The sequence below is a fragment of the Hylaeus anthracinus genome, unplaced genomic scaffold (genome assembly GCF_026225885.1).
Source record: "Hylaeus anthracinus isolate JK02 unplaced genomic scaffold, UHH_iyHylAnth1.0_haploid 12002, whole genome shotgun sequence".
Lineage (NCBI taxonomy): Eukaryota > Metazoa > Arthropoda > Insecta > Hymenoptera > Colletidae > Hylaeus > Hylaeus anthracinus.
In genome coordinates this window covers 15,395,436-15,417,223 of record NW_026534349.1, presented here as the reverse complement: position 1 = coordinate 15,417,223, position 21,788 = coordinate 15,395,436, and the positions used below count along the sequence as shown (strand labels likewise).

The following is a 21,788-nucleotide window of genomic DNA, read 5'->3' as shown; positions in this document are numbered from 1 at the left end:
CCTAGTAGAATAGATGTATTTCCTTGTCTAAGAAAAATCGCTTATTTATTTCTGCGTTAATATCCGAACGAACATTTTGGACAACCTGATGTACCTCCTATCTCCACGTCATGTAAAATAATGAAATACCTTCGGAATTGGAAGAATTTGGTGTGCTTTCTGGTCCCGATGTCATGCTAGCATCTTTCGGTCCATGCTGAAAGGAATCGAGACAAACGTTTATATGCATCGACATTATACTAAGCGAATGTGTATTTTTCTATGAATTTTTTCTTCATTAGCAACGTTAGAGTGTTAAACTTCAACGAACTCGAGGGCTACACCACCTCGAATGGTTTAAATTATTATTTCACGAGCAAAATAATTTTCGACTTTTCGAACACTTCCAGCTGATGTAGCCATTTTTAAAGAAAACTGTACAAGGATTTACAATGACGAGCATAATTACCTCCGGGGATATTTCCTGCCAGTTCCCACTTTCCGTCAGGGCGACCTGTCGAATTAGTAAACACACGCCACTCAGCTGACGATGATTAGTAGTCTCGTGGATCGGGAGATCGTTTCACCTCGTGACGATAAAGAAACTCAAATGTCAAAGGCACGGGGGTCGCGATAAGTTACCTTTTTACAAGACGTTTACGTTTTCGAGCTGTTAGCTTGGAGTTCAAAGTATCAACATTAACCCTTTCGACCCATATTAATGAGAAAAGGAAATTGATTTATAATTAATAAATTAATAAGAAAAGGAAAAAGAGGTTAACATTAAAAATAATAAACTTTAACCTGCGCAAATTCTACTTTAAAAATATGTAGAATTGTCGGTTAATTATTTCTTCCCCTAAAATTTATTAATGAAGTAAATAGATGATGTTTTATTTTGAATTGGTTCCTGTACGAATACTTATTACACTGACTGTATATACAGTCCAAAATCGGGACTGTCGTCCAAAAATTGTGGATTTTAGAGGGGGTGGGGGGTGTGAGGGGTGGATTTGTCCGAGAGCGATTTCAAGGGGTGCATTTTGTAGGGGGCATCAAACAGAGTCGTCTCAAAGGTTTTTTTAATTTTTTCACCCCCTTCCGTCGCCCCTGGATCCTTCTGAAGTGCCGTTTTTCTGCATTACCCCTTTAGGGAGGGGGGGGGTGAATTAACCCTTTCTCATCAACCCTCGTCAATGCAACTTTGCACACACCCAGAGAACACTTCAAAACTAAACCTCACGAAGTTTCCCGAAGATCGGTTGAAAAATCTCGGAGTTATGACGTTTTAAAGTAGTGTCCCGTTTTTTTTTACGGCTAGTGTATATGTATGGCCCAGGGAATATTTCTGATTGTTTTCAGCCAAACTACAAGTGAGACTTATAGGAACATACGTGAAAAATTGAAAATCATTCGCGCTGGAACGAGTTGTCTCTTCTTATTCAACTACATATGACAATAGGACCCTTTTGAAAGAAACTCAATTTTGTTCATTTCTACTTGAACAAATGATAATTAATGCGAAAGAAAGTAACTGTTCTATTATCCGAAAATTCCACTATCCGGCCACTTTTCTCTCCCTATCATTAGGGGGGGCCAGAAAGTAATGTCGTTTCTGCAGATGTCAATACTTGTTTATCATTTATCAGGTCATTGTGTACCAATTGATTTTTATCGATCTGAGTTTGAAAATTTGCACGCTAGATAGCGAAAGGTTGTTGGTAAAGAGTGCGAACACAATTGATTAAAAATAAAAACTTGTTATGAATTTACTTGTTAGAATTTAATGTAAAAGAAACGACATTACTTTCTGGCCCCCCCTAATACTTCGGATACGAGAGTCTCTACTGTAATTTCAGAAAGAGAAACAAGTAGAACCGGTACAATCAGGAAAAGAGCCGAGTCGAAAGGGTATGAGACACTATCGAAAGACAAAAAGAAAAGGTAGAAAAACAGGTAAATGGGAGACGTTCGTACGCAGTGATCGTCGTCGAGGGCGACTAGGACGAGGATGACGATGCCAAGCGATGCGATTCTCGCAGGTATGGCTTACCTTAACCACCTGCCGCTCCGGCTGCTGCAAAAGAGAAGGCGCAAAAAGATACGCAGTGGTCAGTCGTGGCTTGTTAGTAACAGGATGAAACTAATCTGTTATGAAACATGCAGATTCGTAGATCATACCCTTTGCTGGCTGTGTACGATCAGGGTCCCCTTGTTCCCATTGGACTGACCAGTTCTGTAGGGCGAGTCGACGACGTTGCCGTTCGTCAGGTAGTCTGCGAATTACGTTTTACCATCGATCAGATTCTGTAGTCTTTCATCTAAGCGTAAAAGAAACGTTTGTTGTTTTTTTCTTTTTCTTTTTTTTCTTTTTAGGAATTTACGACGTTCTACTTCCGTCTCATCTACGAAGCATCGGTCATTTCGTTTACCAGATGATTTTCAACGGGTGGCAACGTTTCCGTCGTCGCTCGATCCGCGTTTATCTGCGATCGTTACTCGCCGGGTTTCTCTGGTAGCCGAAATAACGTCCAAGGAATTGTCAATCGGGAGAAAACATTCCGATGTCGGGTGGGGGCGGGCGTGAAAACCATTTAAATCGTGCTGAAGGAACGTTAACACGACCGTTAGATAACGGGGTGAGGAGGAGAAAAATAGTAGGAGCCAAAGAAATCTATGCACAATACTGCGTGTGTATTACATGCGAATCGCTACTGAACGCGAACGAGTGATCGGTGGATCCCATCGGGCGAGGATCCATCCTGAAGAGGATGTAGATGCTGCCGCGTTAAAGAGCCGGCTATGAAATCGAGACGTGTGTTGTGATCGATAGTAGCAATAGCGTCAATTATGTAGCAGCTTCCCAGGTGCGAGGGGAGGAACGATACAAATTTTATAACGTCCAGACACTGCGGGCGAGTTGGGATTCTCTTCGATAATTTATTCAAAGATCATTAGAAAATAACGTGTATCAGGCATCGAAAGAAGATTGTTAACCCTTTGCACTCGAGAGGTGTCTCTCAGTCACCATTAGGTATCACGCAGCAAATCTGCAATACCTAATGTTTCCTTAGGTTTCATTTCGGAGCTTTAGGAGCTTTAGGAACTCGAAGTGTCAATAAAATGATTGTCGGCGAGGTAAAGGTGACCTTATTCTCAAATCTAGATAGTTTAGAATTCATAGCAATAGAATGCTAAGAAACATCTCGAGTTGCTTGCAGATACCAGAAAACAGGCCTCGAGTGCAAAGGGTTAATATTGTCTGTGATACAATACAACTCATTCATGTCTGACCATTTCTCGCCAATTCTACTTACGGACTTCGTTAACCCTTTGCATAGTATAGGAATAGTATAGAGGGTGTCTCGTGTTGCGTGATTTTCGGCGTTGATTTCCATTGAAAATTGGGTATGTGAAACACAGTTTTTTTAATGGTATTATATATAGTAATATACAGTGGGTGTAGAATGTATTCGTACACCGATCAATTTCCCAAAAAACTTTTGTGTGAAATTGTAGTTTCTTAACTTCTTTTTTTTATAATCAATGATATTTGACATATTCTCGGAAGTTTCTAAAATAGATATAGTCCAAACAACATTTACTAGTTAATATAATTTGTGAAATTAACAAAAAAAATGTGAAAAGTAGGTAAACGTATAAAAGCAATAAGTATTTGTACGATTCTTATGACGAATCATTTACAGTAGAGTTTGTAACGTAAACACATTAGTTTATTGCTCCGTGCGAATTAGAAAACATCAAATTTCCAGGAAAGTACTTTTAAACAGTTGTGCGAATACTTATTGCTTCAACATTTTTATCGATTAATTGTTTTTTTCTTGTTAATTTCGCAACTTACATAAATAGCTATTTTTTTTTGTAATCTATCTATTCTAGAGAGTTTCGAGAATTTGTAGAATGTTATTGTTCATAAAAAATAAGTTAATAAATTACAATTTTACACAGTTTTTTTGGAAATTGATCGGTGTACGAATATTTTCTACACCCACTGTACGTATTATTATTGCGATTTTCGTTAACAACAACTAACAAAAATTCGACGTCAAATGCGTGGAGATGGAGTAATAATTTCTCCCGAAAATACCACCGTACAATTTTTTTTTGACAATCCCATTCAAAAGCTGAGACTTCGAGGATGTTTCTCCCGAAGAGTGCCCACCAAACAACTATGTCTTTGAAACCGAAAAACGAATACAGAAAAAGTCAAATTTTTTTGAAATTTTCACAATCTAAAGTTTGACCTAATTTTTCACTTGTTAAATCTACGTAATAAATTTTGGTTTGGCATCAGGGAGATGGGAAATTTAACGCTCTTTCGAATGGTATACTTAGTTTTAAATTTACACTGTAATTTGGTGGAGTTATGGCCGTTCACAGAGCGTCAAGTCGAAAACGCAGAAGAAAAATTAAAAGTGAACATACGAGAATAAGACGACACAAAGAAAATGTTTAAGAGTAATTTTTTGTTGGAAATTTGTTTGTAAAATTGACACCCTGCGTATGTCCGAACTTATACGTAGACACCCTGTATATGTTATTATAAGAAATATGTATACTTTTGTTGTGGTAGCGGTGTTATGTAGTGGTGTTATATGAAATATATATCTTCATTTTTCAAGAGCGCTATCACTTTTTCTGCGTCGGATTATGTATTTCTCTTCGAACTAAGGGAAATCATTGAAGTAAAGTAAATCTATGTTACGTTTACATATTCGTAGAAGGTACATTTTACATATAACTCAGAGTTTTCACGCTAGCATAATCTTAACACGAGATATTAAAGATAGCACAGGTGTGCTATCTTTTTGTCTGGGAGTGTACAATATCTAATGAATGTTTCCTTAGGTTTAATTTCTTTGCAGCTCGAAGTGTCAATAAAATGATTGTCCGCGAGGTAAAAGTGACCTCATTCTTAAATCTAGATAGCTTAGAATTCATGGCAATAGAATCCTAAGAAACATCTCGAGTTGTTTGCAGATACCAGAAAAAAAGGCCTCGAGCGCAAAGGGTTAATTTTACATTGAACACGGATTGTGAAATTTTGTTCGGTGAAATGTTCGAAAATAAAGTAAGGGGTCCTAGTCTGCGATCGAAATCGAACAACTTTTGTTCGAAATATTTTTCGCTAACTCCTATAGTTACCGAGAAATTCTACTGGGGAATTTAAAATGGTCCATTCTGTACAAGGGTGCGTAAATAAAATAAACGTAAATAAAGTTTGTTCTTCCTTCCCCCCTCCCCCACTCCCCTCCTCACGCTCCCCGCGGATCTAGAGAGCCGCTTCAATTGACGCTATTATCGAGAACACAGGTGGCCGCGACTTATTTGAAAACGATGTAACTGGTTCGCGAGAAACCAGTGAACCAGCGGTGAAGTTTCGTCGGGGCGCGTCACGTAAAGGATAGTATAACAGGTGATACTAACGGGATATCACTATGATTTCACACTCGTGAATACGAACGCAATGCCTTTCAGATAAGTAGTTGGTAATTACCCCCATCGGATAGAACGGTAGAGTCGTACAAGATAAGTGTGCTGTTACCATTGTTGTAATTTAGACTATTGTCGCTGATGACATTTGTCGGATTGTAGGTACGAGTCGGTGACACCGGCTTTATCGTCTCCTTCACCTTGTAAGGTTTGTTCCCAATTTGAGGCACCTCTGCACCCTCGATGAACAGAAACTGAGAAAAGAGAGACAGAAAAGAAAGACGGAGAGACGGGGGGACGACGGACGAGGAGAAGAGAACAACGAAAACGGTAATCGTAGGTGACATACAAACGACGCGATCGGGGTTCGTACGTATCGTTGTGTGAGACTTACCTCGACCGTCAGGGTGCCAGTGATGTCGTCCTCCTCGTACGGCCGACACTGCAAGGGTATGATCTGCCTTTGACTCGGATTGGCGAGGAGCTCGTCGACTCCCACGATCCCCAGGCCCAGAAATCGTTGAGATTTATTCACGCGATCGTAGACTTCCAACAACACTTCCGTTGTGTTCCGATTAACATCGCTGAAGACAAACAACGATGATGAATAACAACGATGAAATCCGACGTATCGTCCAAAAAGACTTCCGAAAAATTAATCGCCAAGTTACGATCGACTCACAATAAGAACGCCTCGTCCCACAACGGATTTCGGGTATCCTTCTTCACGGACGTTTGATTCTTTTGCGAGGGTTCGTCCAGTTCGACTACGCAGTAGGGTTCCATGGCGCCCTTCTCCCCGCCGAGTTCTGCTGCTCTGACCACCTTGACTAGCAATCTCTTGTCACCAGCCACGTATTGATTCTGAACCAACGCGGGACTCTGGGTGCGAGTCGGTTGTCGTTGAGGATGAATTGAGCCACTGGACGTGCTCTACGAACAGAAACTCGAACGGATACCAGTCCACGGTTCGTCAAGAAGCTACCCCTTACTGACGACGCTTATAGTCCAGCCACTTACGATCTTATTATCGAAATATCAATCCGATAAAAGTGTTGAATTAAACAGTTCAAGTAGCCCGCCTTCCACACACGATAAAACGATAGTATTAGTGCGAAAGAGGTACGCGATAAATTAGCAAATGGAACGTATGTATGTACGTAATTTTGCTCGATAACACGTGCTCTTACGCCTGTCTCTTCCTTCTTCCGAGAGATCTTTTAGACCGAGAACGTGTGAGTCATAAAATTGTTATTTTGCCATTGTATCACTATTATTTTTGTTGTATCACTATTAGCACTATTATTTTGTTGATTAGTGTGTGTGTATTATTGACTCTTTTGTAATAAACAAATTGACGTTGGGCCTGTATATTAACAATATTATTAATTGAGTATTTAATTGAAATACTTCAACAAAAAGTATCTACGTCGCGTGTATCTGAATCCGAAGTGTCTGGACTAATGTCGGAATTAACCAAAACAGTTTCGTCTGAAAGACAAACTTACCATACTGTCGTAGTGTACCGGCATCGAGAAGCCAGGTTGTTGCGCTTGTTCTCTCCATAGACGCGGGCAACTCGGATATTGAAACAAATTCAGATGAACGTTGGTCCCCCTTAACGCACCCACCACGATTTCCGTCACAACTTCCTGCAACTGGCTCTCGTCCAGATCTTTCTTTATCGTGCCCACTGGGGCCAACGAGACTTTCACCTACGACATAAACGAATCAACTTAACAAGCGTGGGTCAATTGTCGCGGCTGACGATACCACAGGCCAGTGGTTCTTAATCTTCTTCTAACCATTTAACCCTTTCGACCCGATTGTTTTTTATTTAAATTCTATTCGTTTCTCTTTTGAACATTAAACGTATTAAATTTGGGTTCGCTATAAAACGAAGGCTCTGGCCGCGTAAGAAGAGACAATTTCTTCTAATGCAAATGGTGTTCGTTCTATTTTTTTTTTTTTTTTTTTTTTTTTTTATTTTAATATACAGTAGAGACTCCCATATCCGCACCCCCAATATACGAACATTCTATTATCCGTACGTTCTGTTATCCGCACAACGTTTCGTAGCGATGTTTACATACAGAACGAGCAGTGATACATAATTTGCAAGCTTATGAAGGATAAACAAGATTAATTAATTCTTTTGTGGACTTTAGATATATAAAAATTATATTTTAAAGTTCTCCATCGTGTGGTATCTTTCGGTAACTTTCTTCTTGCTATTTTGGGGTATTGTTTTTGAAATATTTTAAGAAACCAGAATGCCTAATTACACTTGAACACAATTTGTAAAATATTATTTGGAATTCTACCAAGTATTTTCGACTATTTGGTATTTATTACAGTCTGTTACAGAAAAAATAACAATATTCAATATATTTGTCTTTGAAAATTTTAACATGTAGATATTTCACCCACTGGGCCATATATTCTTGTATAACTTAATATAATTATCAACGATCTTTCATTAATCTTTCCATTAATCTATTATTACACTAATATCTTAGAATCTACACTCCCAGACAAAAAGATAGCACACCTGTGCTATCTTTAATATCTCGTGTTAAGATTATGCTAGCGTAAAAACTCTGAGTTACATGTAAAACGTACCTTCTACGAATATGTACACATAACATATGTAGATTGACTTTACTTCAATGATTTCTCTTAATTCGAAGAGAAGCACATAATTCAACTCAGACAAAATGATAGCAAACTTGAAAAATAAAGATATATATTTCATATAATACCACTACCACTACATTTTTCTAATAATGCATAGAACCCCCTTTGCTTTCTATAATTTCCACCATCCTTTAAGGTAAAGAATTACATATATAGTTGTTTAATTTTTATTTGTGTTAAATTTTCCCATTCGGTTGTAACGCAAGTTTTTAATTCATTTATATTTGAAAATCGTCGACCTTCAGCATACACTGCTTGGAAAAACATTGCCCAGCAATTTTTGATGATATTATGGTCGGGTGCGCGCGCCGGCCATTGACGAGTGGAAATATTCTCCTTTAAAAAATATTCCTTAATAATTTTAGCAGCATGCATTGCAGCATTATCTTGCTGGGATATATATGGTGTAACAGCAATGCGTTCTGCGTACGTATTAATTTGATTTTTTATTAGTTCGAGGTAACGAATGCTATTCATTTTATTCTGAATAAATTTAATTTCTGTTTTCCCTGGATATCCGTTAACAGCCCAAACCATTACTCCATCGCCACGCATTTGACGTCGAATTTTTATTAGTGGTTGTTTACGAACATCACAATAATAATACGTACATCCGTCTGGGCCATCAAGGGTGAACCGTTTCGCATCCATAAAGATGACTTTTCTTCAAGTCTTCTTTCAAAGTACGTATGCATTTGCAAATAACAACCGTTTCTCCTTATGTCTTGCGTTTAGTAATGGTTTCGCCATTAATCTCGACCGATTTAGAATGCCTAGTCTGGAGTCTTCATGGCGAACATTTTGCATATTTGTTTCTACGCCAGCTTTCTTAGCGATCATCTCTCTCGCAATAGCACGAGAATTGGAAGCAGCACGTATTATTGCTCGTGTATCGCGTTCAGATAATGCTGCTGGCTTTTAGTGGCTTCCTGTACTTTTATTTTTTCCATATGCACTTGTATCTTTCAGCAAATTGTACAATAACTCTTCAAGTGCGACTAATTTCTTTTGCGATTTGAGTAATGGATAACTTTTGTTTCCGCAGAGCTAATATTACACTAATGTCGCTTTCACTAAGCTTTTTGTCACGACCCATTACGAGGATAGCGATATAACAAAGCTCTAGAAATTGAACATAATAACTACATGCAAATTCACGAAACACTAAAGAATATGTAAACCTAGTTCAAGTGTGCTATCATTTTGTCTGCGTCGGATTATGTATTTCTCTTCGAACTAAGGGAACTCATTGAAGTAAAGTCAATCTATGTTATGTTTACATATTCGTAGAAGGTACATTTTACATATAACTCAGAGTTTTCACGTTAGCATTATCTTAACACGAGATATTGAAGATAGCACAGATGTGCAACATAAGATTAGTATGGCTCTTTGTTGTGGTGGCTGAAAGCAGACATACGACCGCAAAGGGTGAAATCGTAATCTGATCAACACCAACCAGACACTGAGATCACTGCGACATACATGTACCATCAGGGTTGAAAGGGTTAAGAATCACTGACCGCAGAGAAACGTATAGCAACAAAGTGACATAAAACATCGCAAACCTCTGGCCAACCGTCGCATTTCAGATCTAAGAGAAGCTTCTCTGTGATGCAAATGACGTTTAGTCGTGCGCGAAAACGGTTCACGTTTACTCGATAGTGGCCGACTTCCAGTTTGTCGCCTTTGCGACGAAACGCCTTCAACTGCAGCGCCGGCGTTGCCTCGCAGTCGCACGTGATGGCCTGGAAGAAGATAACCGTAGGATGGACCAAAAGAGAATCACAACTCGATACCGTGTTGGACAGTTGTAACGTAATTATCGATCTAAACTCCAATTGTAAATCTAATTACGTACGACGTCGTCCTTGGAATCGCATTCGCAAAAGATGTTGGAGAGATTCGGTGGATACGTTTCAGGAAGGACACGTACGAACTCGACTCCGACTCCGTGCTGCAATAAAAATCGTATATTTTTAACCGTTGATGCTTTGATAAACAATATACCTTTCGAGAAGCTTAACCCTTTGCACTCGAGGGCTTTTTTTCTGGTATCTGCCAGCAACTCGAGATGTTAGCATTCTATAGTTGTAGCATTCTATTACCATGAATTCTAAGCTATCTGAATTTGAGAATGAGGTAACCTTTACCTCGCCGACAATCATTTTATTGACAGTTCGAGCTCCAAAGAAATGAAACCTAAAGAAATGTTAGGTATCGTAGATTTGCTGCGTGAAACCTAGTGGTGACTGAGAGTCACCTCTCGAATGCAAAGGGTTAAGGGTCGGTAGTATTTTTCAATGCATTAGCAGAGACGAAGTTGTTTAAGGAGCCATGTGCCGTCACAAGGCCGAAAAAAGCGTGATTTTTGTGATTTTTTTTATTAAAACATCTAAAGACTTTTTTACATGCATACGTACATCATAATGTTTACGATAAAATATAACAATAAATAAACATAAGTCAAGAAAAGGCGTTTTGCGGCGACCACTGTCACTTGGATCTGGATCATCTGAAATGAAAACACGAAAAAGGGTTATGTGGTATATTACATTATCTAGTCGTTAACGGATCGGTTCTAAGAAATATTAATTCGGGACAAAGTGGGAGACGTTTTACGAAAATATTTTCATCGAAAATCGCAATATTTTCTTAAAACCCCTGCCATTTTGTTCCAAATCAATATTTCTTAAAACCGATCCGTTAAGGGCTAGGTAATTCCATATGTTACATAAAATTTCTTCATTTTTTCATTTTAGATGATCCAGGTCCGAGTGACAGTGGCCACCGCAAAGAGCTTTTTCTTAACAGGGCCTCCGAAAATTGTCGATGTTACGTTTATTTATTGTTATTTTTGATTGTAAAAATTACGATGTACGTATGTATGTAAAAATGTCTTTAGACGTTTTAATAAAAGAAATAAAAAAAATCATGGTTTTTTCGGCCTCGTGACTGCACATGGCTTCTTAAACTTCATCTCTGCTAATGCGTTGTAAAAATTATGACGTACTCTCCGAAATATGCTCTTTTAAGTACACGTGCAGTTTTTGTAAAAATGTCTTTAGATGTTTGAATTAAAAAATCACAAAAAGTCATGCTTTTTTCGGCCTCGTGATTACGCATGACCCCTTAAGAAGACAGGTATGGCGAAATTGCAATTAATCATGAGAACAGGAAGGTGCGGCTATTTATGAAAACAGAAATGTTAAAGTTGAAGTTATTTACGTGCGTAGAAATGTTTCGATTAAAAATAATTGCAACGACTCTTTCTTCCATCTGCTTAAGATTTTTTGTTAACATATGAGTAAGCTGATATTGTATCGCCACTTGACCCGCGGGTCACGGGTTGTCGACCACTGTTTTACGCGATACTTAGCCGAATAATGATCTCGATTGTCGCGGTCCCGTGGCCAACCCAAGCGCGAAGACATCGTGGCTGCGTTAACGGAATCCTAGTCGGCGTTTAACGCGGTCATAAACGTCCGACTTTTTCGCATATGTCAGGGACGCGTTCGCGATTATGCCCGGCGTTTGACGAGCTCGACGACGAGCCTCGCGACGCAAAGTAAAATTGTCCGACACCGAGGTGTAGCGAGATGTTTTCGTTGCTCGGAAACACCCACGCGCGTCGGGTAGTTTGCCTCGTTTTATCTTCTCTCACCAGGTTCTGATTCGCGTGCGACGAAACCGCACGAAGGGTCGAATCAAAAGCAACAACGATTTTATTAAATAAGAAAACGTCAATTGTAACAGATCAGGTTACCCGAATCTAAAGGAACTATTTCATTCCCGAAGTATGTATTTCGTTAATGTAAAACTCGGCAAATATAAGGAGGGTATATCACGACTAAAATAAAGTTGTAACTAGACTGCGGATTTTTATGCAAAATAAAATCTTGGCAGACGTATCTACAAAAATTCATCGAAAATAGGAATTTATTTCACTCTGCAAATATTATAATATGAACTTTACTCTCAATATTTTTTATATTCTTGCATACTGTGCGCATTTTGTAGTTTCTTGCACATTCAAATTTCCAAGATTGTCAACAGGTACGACAATCTTTCGTAACGATTATGTGACCGATAAAATTTCTTTGAAATGGGATGAAATTGAATAAAATAAATTAGAGATCGATATTATCAGGTTACCTGAGTCTATAAGGACTGCTGCTAGTTCCAACAAAATAAATTAGAGAACGAAGGTAATTAGAGCACTTCAGAAAATCAAATTGCATTTACCTTTGACAATCAAAATGATACTTGCTGAACCAAGTAGTCTGGCTTGTATGCTCATTTATAACTTTCTAAAGCAGTGTAATTTGAAAATATAGAAAAAAAAGAAAAAAGAGAAAAACAACCTGATGCTTGAGTTATGTCATAACTAATTGCTAGTATGTATGTATGAGTGTATATACGTATATACAAGTGTTACTATTGTATGATATTATTGTGTGATATTATTAAGTTACAGTTAAGTTATAAGTTATATTACGACTGTATGAAACAACGAAATTGTATAGCTGATATAAACTTTGTAAAAAGTTTCAAAGGCTAAATAAATAAAAAAAAATAAATTAGAGATTGATTATCGATTATATTATCAGACTACGTGAATCTAAAAGAATTATTTTATTTTCGAATGAAACAAATTAATTATCGACCATATCGATCTACGGAACTCCCTAGCGTAGATAAAAATGTCTGAAACGAACGAAATCTTTTATATTTCAGTTCGCTGCCGTATTCGAGACACATGCAATGCAGCGTTCTCCGATGTAACTTGAATAATAAGTCCACATTTATTTTCGTTTCACTTTGCCCGCCGTTCCTTAGTCACAAAGATGACATACAGCGAACAAAGTTCAGCTGACAATGAAACTTGTAATCTTATAACATTGTAATATTATAACATTGCTGCTCTATCGGCCTACTTTTCGTCTTATCGATCAATATACGTCCCTTTTTTATACTTTCGAACGTCTCGACAGAAACCGAAACGAAACCATTCGTCACTTGTCCGCGAAATTGTCTTTCGTTTAAGCGCGCTTTGTCTCGCGTATCGGAGCAAGCGCACATAACTACCAATACCGCTTCGACTCAGAAGTGCCAGAAATTCCTTTAGAAATAACTCGATCCCTCGCTTCGTACCTATCAATCAGTTCGTATGTCAATAAACAAGTGAAACTTAATATTATCGTCGAATAAACGAAGGTGTGCCGCAACAGCTTCTGTGATGCGAACGGTGAATTGGCAACTTCGTTCGCCTGAATTTCGACGAGATTACATGCAATTACTATTACGAGGCATGGGAATAATCCCTCCTCTTCCCCTGGATACTTTATGTATACGTATTTGTTTGTCTGGAAAGTCCGTGCCGATTTTTGGTAGGTGGTACAGGTCTGAATATATTGCAATGGTTGAAAACAAGTAACATGTGTACATCCCTTAAATGGTGGAAAGGTTGTGGAACAAAATGTTACTTATATAATTCAATAAATATATATCAAAATTCAAATGTGTCTTTGAAATTTTCTTAACACTTTATCTACCGAGCTATTTAGAAACAGTTTTTAATTCAAAGAAGGATTTTCTATAGTAGTAGTGATGGGCAAAACCCTAGGCTTCGAATAAATCTGAAGTTTGCCGACATGTTTGTCTCGTTTCCTTCTTTGCCTATTGTTTTGCCCATCACTGTATAGTAGCATTTGCCAATCCAGGCTGATAATAATTCCTCGATATTGTTACTAAACACATCGAATGCCAAGTCTGTTTCCAAACACTGATCATTGTAAGCAGACAGTCATCAACACAGTAAATAAATTCGAATAGCTAAATACTGCAATTAAAAAGCCTATAAATAGGCTCCCGGTAAATAAAGTGTTAAAAATCGACACGAACTTCCTGGATAACCTAATGCTTTACGTATACGTAAACATCGCGTATATTTCCGTCCGCGAAAATATACTTCGCTTCCATAAAAGTTTTATCTGTATGAAACCACGCACGTGACTCACGCCAAGAAGTTTATCTAAATAAAGCCCTATTCGTCATTCGTGGCACGTTATTTAGATAAGAAGAGCGTCCAACTGTGGGAAAGAAGTCACGGCTCGTTCGGCAATTTCTACGAGACACCCGGAACAGGAGCGCTGGTGAGAATGGAAATGGGAATCGGTTTTGGCAACGCAACTCTGCCGCGTATCGACTCACCTCGTCGACGGAGTTGTTGGTAATCTCGTTCAGGGAGGCGACCCAAACCGCCAGCAGTTCGTCGAGGATCGCTGGATCCGAGTAGAGCCAGACGATGACCTCGTTGACCCAGCGCACCGCGTCTGGATCCGCGCCTGTCGCCGTCGGCAGATGCAAGCTCCTGGAGCTTCTCGCCGGGCTGATCAAAGCACCGGAAGTCTTCCTGGCGGTGAGCCGTTTACGAACAGGGGGCGTAGGTGGAACGTAACCACCGGACGGGGAACCGATTCCACCTGGCGACGCGATACCGGTGCCGGTGGCACCGAGGGATCCGGAACCGGCGCCACCGCCGCCACCACCTGCCCCGCTCGATCCGACCGAAGTCTTACCCCCTGCGGGGCTCGAACCGGACCCGCCACTTTTCTGCTTCCCAAGGGATATCGATTTCACGAGACCACCCGCACTTCCGGCACCTACGGCACTACCGACGACACCGATAGCACCAACGACACCGATGTTATCGTGAACGATATGGCCGTCCTTGGCGGCAATCGTCGTCGCCGAGGCGACCTCGTTTAAAACGAACCGATTATAAACGTATTTACCGACGCACAACACCACCAAACCGAACAACATCCAGCCGAATATTAACATCGATAACGTATCCATGGTCGTGTCACCAGTCGAGTCGAAACTGCATATCAGATCGTCCACCCGCTCGGCCAAGTCGGCCATATTGCCCCATCGTTCGACCAACCAAGTCCAATTGGATTCCAAAAACATTCTTTTCTATTTTCACCCGCGAGCGGACAACGCCCCACCACCGTCTTATTCCAGGCTATTAATACACCGCGCGTATACCCTGGGCCCCCAGGACTACGGCACTGCTTCGCGCCTCGATTCCTACTCGCGCCCGTCAGCGATCGTCCCTCAGCGGACTCGCCGCTCGCGGCCCGCGGCTCGTGCCGATCGAACGCGTTGCCGTCATCGTCGCTTTCGTCTCGATGATTTCACGTACCGAGCCCACCACGATTCAACGTCGATCGACGATCTCTCGGTACTTCTTACTTCTCGTCTCCCGCGAGGTTCGATGCCGATCAAAGGTCGTCGAGCATCGTCCTCGAGTCCGAGTTTCAAGTTGGATTCCAAGTCCAAGTCCAAGTGCGATCGAAACTCGATCCCAGTACCTCGATCCAGACGTCGCTGATAGTGAACCGAGCGTTTCTAATTTGCCAAACCGGAGGACAGGTGGACGACGACGATTTCATTGCCGTCGCGGTGCTGAAACAACGATTAGACGTGCGATAGTTTGTGTTTTAGTCAGGCTTTAGGATGTTTGGTGGAAAGCTATGCTATGTTAAGCTGTGCTTTTCGACGATTAGTTTGTTTATTTTTGGTAGAATGTGACTGTGTACTAAAGTGCAGTATTATATCCGCATTCGCTGGTGAAAGTGTACATCTACCGATCGTCAGGGTGTTCCTCGTACTTCACCTTCCCCTAAACCCCTGTGATAAGAAAATGTTAGCGAACCCTCGTAGAATATTAACACTTTGCGCTCGAGTGGCGCCTCTAGGGCGACATACAGTGGGCGTAGAATGTATTCGTACATCGGTGTATTCGTACATCGATCAATTTCCCAAAAAACTTTTGTGTGAAATTGTAGTTTATTGAGGGGGTATCCTTAATTAGGTGGTCTAAAAAAAAGCGGGTTTTCATGATTTTGTTTAGGATGGAAAAAAATAATTGATTCTATCGAAGTTTTTATCCTATTTTCATACATATTCGAGTAGCCTGTACAAATTTGTTCGACAAGAAATATTCAAATTGAGTCGACTGGCAACGCACATTTGTAAAGCACCTCACAATTAAAATCTCCCATCGGCGGGAAAGATGCAGGTCGTAATTTTGGTTTGACACAAAAAAAACCAAAAGAAATCTTCATTTTCATACATTTTTCTTCTATGCGAACTAAGAAAACCCCGCAAAAATGGTGAAATGTGAAATTACTGCAAATTTGAAAAAAAGAATGAGTTCTTTGGGTGAAAAAAATCACTTTAACTTGCTAAAAAAGTTGTTTAAAATTTTTTTTGTATGAATTTTCTTAGTTCACATAGAAGACAAATATATGAAAATAAAAATTTCTTTTGGTTTTTTTTGTGTCAAACCAAAATTACAACTTGCATCTTTCCCGCCGATAGGAGGTTTTAATTTTGACTCAATTGAATATTTCTTGTTGAAAAAATTTGTACAGACTACTCAAATACGTATGAAAATAGGATAAAAACTTCGATAGAATTAATAATTTTTTTCCATCCTAAACGAATTCACGAAAAACCGCTTTTTTTTAGACCTCCTAATTCAGGATACCCCCTTAACTCCTTTTTTTATAATCAATGATATTCTACATATTCGGAAATCTCTAGAATATAGTCCAAACAACAATTACTAGTTTGTATAATTTGCGAAATTAACAAGAAAATACGAAAAATTGGTAGAAATATAGAAGCAATAAGTATTCGCACGGTTCTTATGACGAACAATTTACAGTAGAATTTGTAACATAAGCACATCAGTTTATTGCTTCGTGGGAATTAGAAAACATTAAATTTCCAGTAAAAAAGACTTAAAAAATGGCTCTAATAAAGGAATGAAAGAAGATCTTACCCCAAATAACATCGACATTTATGATACTTAATTTAATGCCTAGAAGAGTTGCAGTAATTATAAAATCAAAAGGAAATCCCACGAAGTATTAATTACTTATAAATTTTAAAAATTTAACAATTGTACGAATACTTATTGCTTCTGTATTTCTATCGATTTATTATTTTTTCTTGTTGATTTCTCACTTGTACAAAATACCTAATCTTTTCGTACTGTACTTTATTCTAGAGATTTCCAAGAATATGTAGAATATCATTGTTTATAAAAAAAAAAGTTAATAAATTACAATTTCACATAGTTCTTTTGGAAATTGATCGGTGTACGAATACTTTCTACAACCACTGTATGTAATTTAAAAGTGATTTTTGAACGTACAATTTCAATTTTACTTATATCAATATACAGCTAATTATTAATTGAAATAATACACATTGAGTCGTGAATGTTTTTAGATGTTCCTTTTCGAAGCTGAGTTTCTGGTTTTACAGAAATTTATTATAAAAATGGACTCGATTTGATTCTATAGAAAAATGCCTCGAGGGCGAAGGGTTAAACAACTCGATCGAAACATGTATTAATAATTTCGATTTAGATATTCAGCAGAATTTTTTATCTCAAACAAGCTAGCCTATCAAATGAGCATCGATGGACGATCGATCGTTATCTGGCGCGAAAATAGAAAAAAAAATCACAACAACCTCTCTCTATTTCGATATATTAGGTGTACTGGAAAGTAATTTCGTTTGTGCAATTTTAAACACTTGTTTATCACTCATCAGCTCATTGATTCTTATCGATATGGCGTTGAAAATTTGCACAAAAATGGCAAAAGGCTGTTGATAACGAAGGCGATACATAATTGATTAAAAATAGAAATTTATTAAAAATTTATTTGAATTTAATGTAAAAAAAAGAAACGACATTACTTTCCAGTCTACCTAATATCATTATCTTCTTGCGTAATGAAATTCTGAACAAGTCAACGTATCGAAATAGTGTGACTCAGAGGGTCCTTTCGTTGGCAACGTTAATATTTAATTTCGCATATATTCTACATACGTTTAGCATACTTTTCCCACGCTCGAATACGCTACGACAGCATAAAACCTGGCTTCTAGTATTAATTTCCATTCGTCTTCGCGGTAACTCGTAGCACGAGCCTCGACATCTAATCGAACAATGTCAACCGATCGACTAATAATAACTCCGTAACGACGAGTGTATCGTGATAAGACACGAAAGGTGTCGATTGCTCCCACCTTTCGTCTCGCTGGATACCTGCACCTGATCTCGACACGTATCTAATGTATACCACGACCGCGTGGTTAGTGTTGATGTTGACGCGTCGATCGCGCAGACCGCGTGCTTACAAGTATACTTCATCTCAATGGCTACCAATCCCTTACCAATGATCCGTCACGCGCGTCATCCGCCGTGGTCAGCGGGTCGCGTCATCTTCTATTCGTGGAACGATCAGCTTTCGTTCTTGTTACTCGAGTACTCGCGCAACTCTTGCTAGACGCGCGCTGACTGAACAACGCTCGATCGTCGATCAAGACGGAAACGCTCGATCTGCTCGATCTCCTGCGCCCCTGCCACCTTCTTATGCGACAAAAGCAATTTTCTTCTGAAACATGATCATTGCATGATCATTACATACATTGAATGTTCTTTACACAATTTTCACAGACTAGAGTTCAGAGAAAAGCTGAAAAAGGAAATAGAAGAGGTAGAAGAGGATGTATATAAGTTGATAATTCTGGATAAACCAAAGATATATAGAGCGATATATCAATGTACAAAAGCGGCGAATTTAGAAATACGAGTAGAATGAAAGATGATTCACCTTTATGTTATTTTGATAAGACTTTTTATTTTTCTAATTTTCTTATATTGTATATAGCTATGTAATTAATGTGTAGAACTGGTAAATTGTAAACACGTACGTGTAAGACTGATGAAATGTAAACACGTATGTGTAAGACTTGGGATCTGCTCAAACGGGCCAGGAAAATATTAACAGTCCGACAAGACTATCGCTCAAACAATGTTACAGGAAAAGTGTAAACGATCCATTAGGACCACACTATAAATAAAGATAATTGAATTGATTCATTACATGCATGCCCTCAGGGGCTATAGCAGTGTTTGTAGCTACAGTACGGGCTTAGCAACCCCGAGGTACCCGAGCTAGAGGGGGGTCAGCGGGCCCCAACAGAATGTGTTGAACAGATGTGCGAAGGATTGTCGATGCAAATTGTAAATGTAAATGTAATGTAAATGTAATGAAAAAAAAAACACATATGTGTAGAACTGGTAAATTGTAAACACGTGTGTGTAAGACTGGTGAATTGTAAACACACACGTATAAGACTTGTGAATTGTACAAGCAAGACCAGACCAAGAACAGTGTTAACAGTCCGACTGTCACTCAAATAATGTTACAGGAAAAGTGTAAACGGGTCCATTAGGACCACACTATAAATAAAGATAATTGAACCATTACATACACACGCATGTAAGCGACAGCGTCGAAAAGCGGTCATTCTCGAAGGAATGTTTTATCGTTAGTATATAGCGTGTATATCGGAAACCGTAGAAAGTAGTAAACATTGAGACCGACTCGCGTCGTAAATATCGAACGAATCCAACCCGCAGTACTTTAATGTCACGATCGTGATCCAAACTCTCCCGCTGTTTATTGGCTCTGCAACCACCCCCAGCCTGCGTCGGATCGTGGACGCATAGATTATATGATTCGTTCGATCGAGCAGTTGAATATCGATTTTGATTTGATTCTTGAGACAGTTAATTAGCCGCTTTAAATATAATATAAGGTGCGTCCATAAAATGAAGGAAATAGAACGGAGCGCAGCAAATTGTAGCAGAAGTATCAAATTTTCTAAGTAACCAAACGTCACACGGCTCCAAACGTCACAAGACCGCGGAAAATCGATCTTGTTCGCGACACGTTATACAAAACGAAACTTAGTTTCACGAGTAATCTCCATTTCAAAGCGTTTTTATGAATAGATTGGAGCAACAGATACGAAGCACTCACAGGTACCGAGTGGTAGACGTTTAACTACTTGTTTACTAACACGTGTTTTCTGTCAGAGCGATTGTCCCCTGACATTCAACAAGGTATCACCATGTACATAACGGTTTGTTTGTCGATTTTTGCCTACTGCCGCACCGCTCGTCGATGCTCGTATCGCGACACCGTCTCGCTATAAATGCACTCTCGACTTCGCACAATCGCTACGTGTGTACGTGTACCGAGATCGTGACGTACCGTACTACCGATCCGTTCCACTACGCGTCCATCAGGTTTTACAAATTTCACGCGAACACGTTGATCGTTCACCACGCTGTAACCGCGGCGAAATTGCTGCGTCTCCGCACCGCGTGTCTGTCTTCTGCAAATTTCCGTCTCCCCCCTCGTCGGCTTGTTTAGCTGCTCCCTAGGCCACGCCGCGTTGCGCCGTCACCCGGATCCTCACTGCGCCGGCTGCGTTTTCTTCGTCTTCTCTCTATCGCTTCTGTATCACCGCGTCGCGTGGCCGACCGCGTTTCCAAGCGCGCAAGCGCGAGAAACGCGCTGCCGCATATACCTTTTCGACTTTCGATTCACTCGTTTCGCCAGTCACTGATACTGCGCGAAACCAGCGGTGGGGCAGAATCCCGAAAAGCCAGCAAAACGATGGAAAGAGGTCTTTAGGTATGCCCGAAACGCTTTTGGAGTCGTAGACTGCGGACCTGGTACCAGGGTTCCAAAATTTGTAATGGTGGACGATGGTGCTTCTTACGCTGCACTTGCGTTACTGAAAGAAAAATTAGATATGAGGTGGTTTATAGAATTTGTTATATAGATCTGAAGGTTTGTAATGGGTACTCCAATGTTGGTGTCGTACCTGTGACAGGTACCAGGATGGGCGAGTCCTGTCTAATGGGCGCCTTCGATCCAGTCTACGGCTCGTAAACGTCGACGAAACCGATCGATATTCCCTCCAAGCTCGTATTATGTTCCCCATTTGGTGCGAGACGGTTCCAGAGTTCAAAAATTTGTAATGGTAAACGATGGTGCTTCTTATGCCGCACTTGCGTTACTGAAAGAAAAATTGGTACGAGGTGATTCATAGAATTTGCCATATAGATCTGAAGGTTTGTAATGGGTACTCCAAATTTGGTATCATACCTGTGACAGGTACCAGGATGAGCGAGTCCTGTCTAATGGGCGCCTTCGATTCAGTCTACGGCTCGTAAACGTTGACGAAACCGATCGATATTCCCTCGAATTATCTTCCCCATTTGGTGCGAGACGGTTCCAGAAAGTGGAGGGGATAATCACGCGCGCCTTAGACGAAACTGCATATTCGCAGACAAATGATCTAAAGCAACTTACGATAAAGTTTTGATACGGCTCGACTACGCGCCGAATGACCTCATTCTTCCCGCCTGACCAGTTCGAGGCGAGTTTCACGGTCGCCGCTGCGTCCTCGCCGACTTCCGGTCTCGAGCATCGAACGAACCAGGACGCGTGCTGGTCGAAGCCGGCCGGCTCGGCGCCACCCAGACGCGAATCTCCAAGACTACGTTACTATTATTTTTACCCGTGTCGCGCTCTCGATTCTGTCTTCGATATCGATCCGATAGAACTCGCGATGTACCCACATCCTGCACTGAATTTTATTCGAATGCATAACGAATATTGAGTACTATAGAATGACTTCAAGAGAAACACCACTGCGAACGGCTGAAGCTATGTGAACTTCGCACCCGCCTTTCCAAATTTTATTTT

General features: G+C 39.9%; 1 protein-coding gene across 10 annotated transcripts in view; it reads right to left on the bottom strand.

Annotated features, from left to right (window-relative positions):
* Positions 1–21,041, bottom strand: part of LOC128892544 (uncharacterized) — a 27,190-nt gene extending 6,149 nt beyond the window's left edge. For 3 of the 10 annotated variants that reach the window (XM_054153065.1, XM_054153059.1, XM_054153062.1), the window contains exons 1-14: positions 20,902–21,041; positions 20,283–20,811; positions 18,394–18,614; positions 14,344–15,603; positions 9,992–10,087; positions 9,699–9,878; positions 6,942–7,148; positions 6,116–6,366; positions 5,828–6,017; positions 5,498–5,687; positions 2,161–2,255; positions 2,033–2,056; positions 449–493; positions 130–196 (exon numbers count right to left, since the gene is read on the bottom strand). In XM_054153065.1, the coding sequence (XP_054009040.1) occupies positions 130–196; positions 449–493; positions 2,033–2,056; positions 2,161–2,255; positions 5,498–5,687; positions 5,828–6,017; positions 6,116–6,366; positions 6,942–7,148; positions 9,699–9,878; positions 9,992–10,087; positions 14,344–15,105 (2,107 nt within the window). In that variant the 5' untranslated portion in view covers positions 15,106–15,603; positions 18,394–18,614; positions 20,283–20,811; positions 20,902–21,041. Of the gene's footprint in view, positions 1–129; positions 197–448; positions 494–2,032; positions 2,057–2,160; positions 2,256–5,497; positions 5,688–5,827; positions 6,018–6,115; positions 6,367–6,941; positions 7,149–9,698; positions 9,879–9,991; positions 10,088–14,343; positions 15,604–18,046; positions 18,615–20,282; positions 20,812–20,901 lie in introns of all 10 variants that reach the window. The other 7 variants (XM_054153060.1, XM_054153066.1, XM_054153061.1 and 4 more) reach the window with 7 other exon arrangements.
* Between the last annotated feature and the right edge of the window lie 747 nt (positions 21,042–21,788).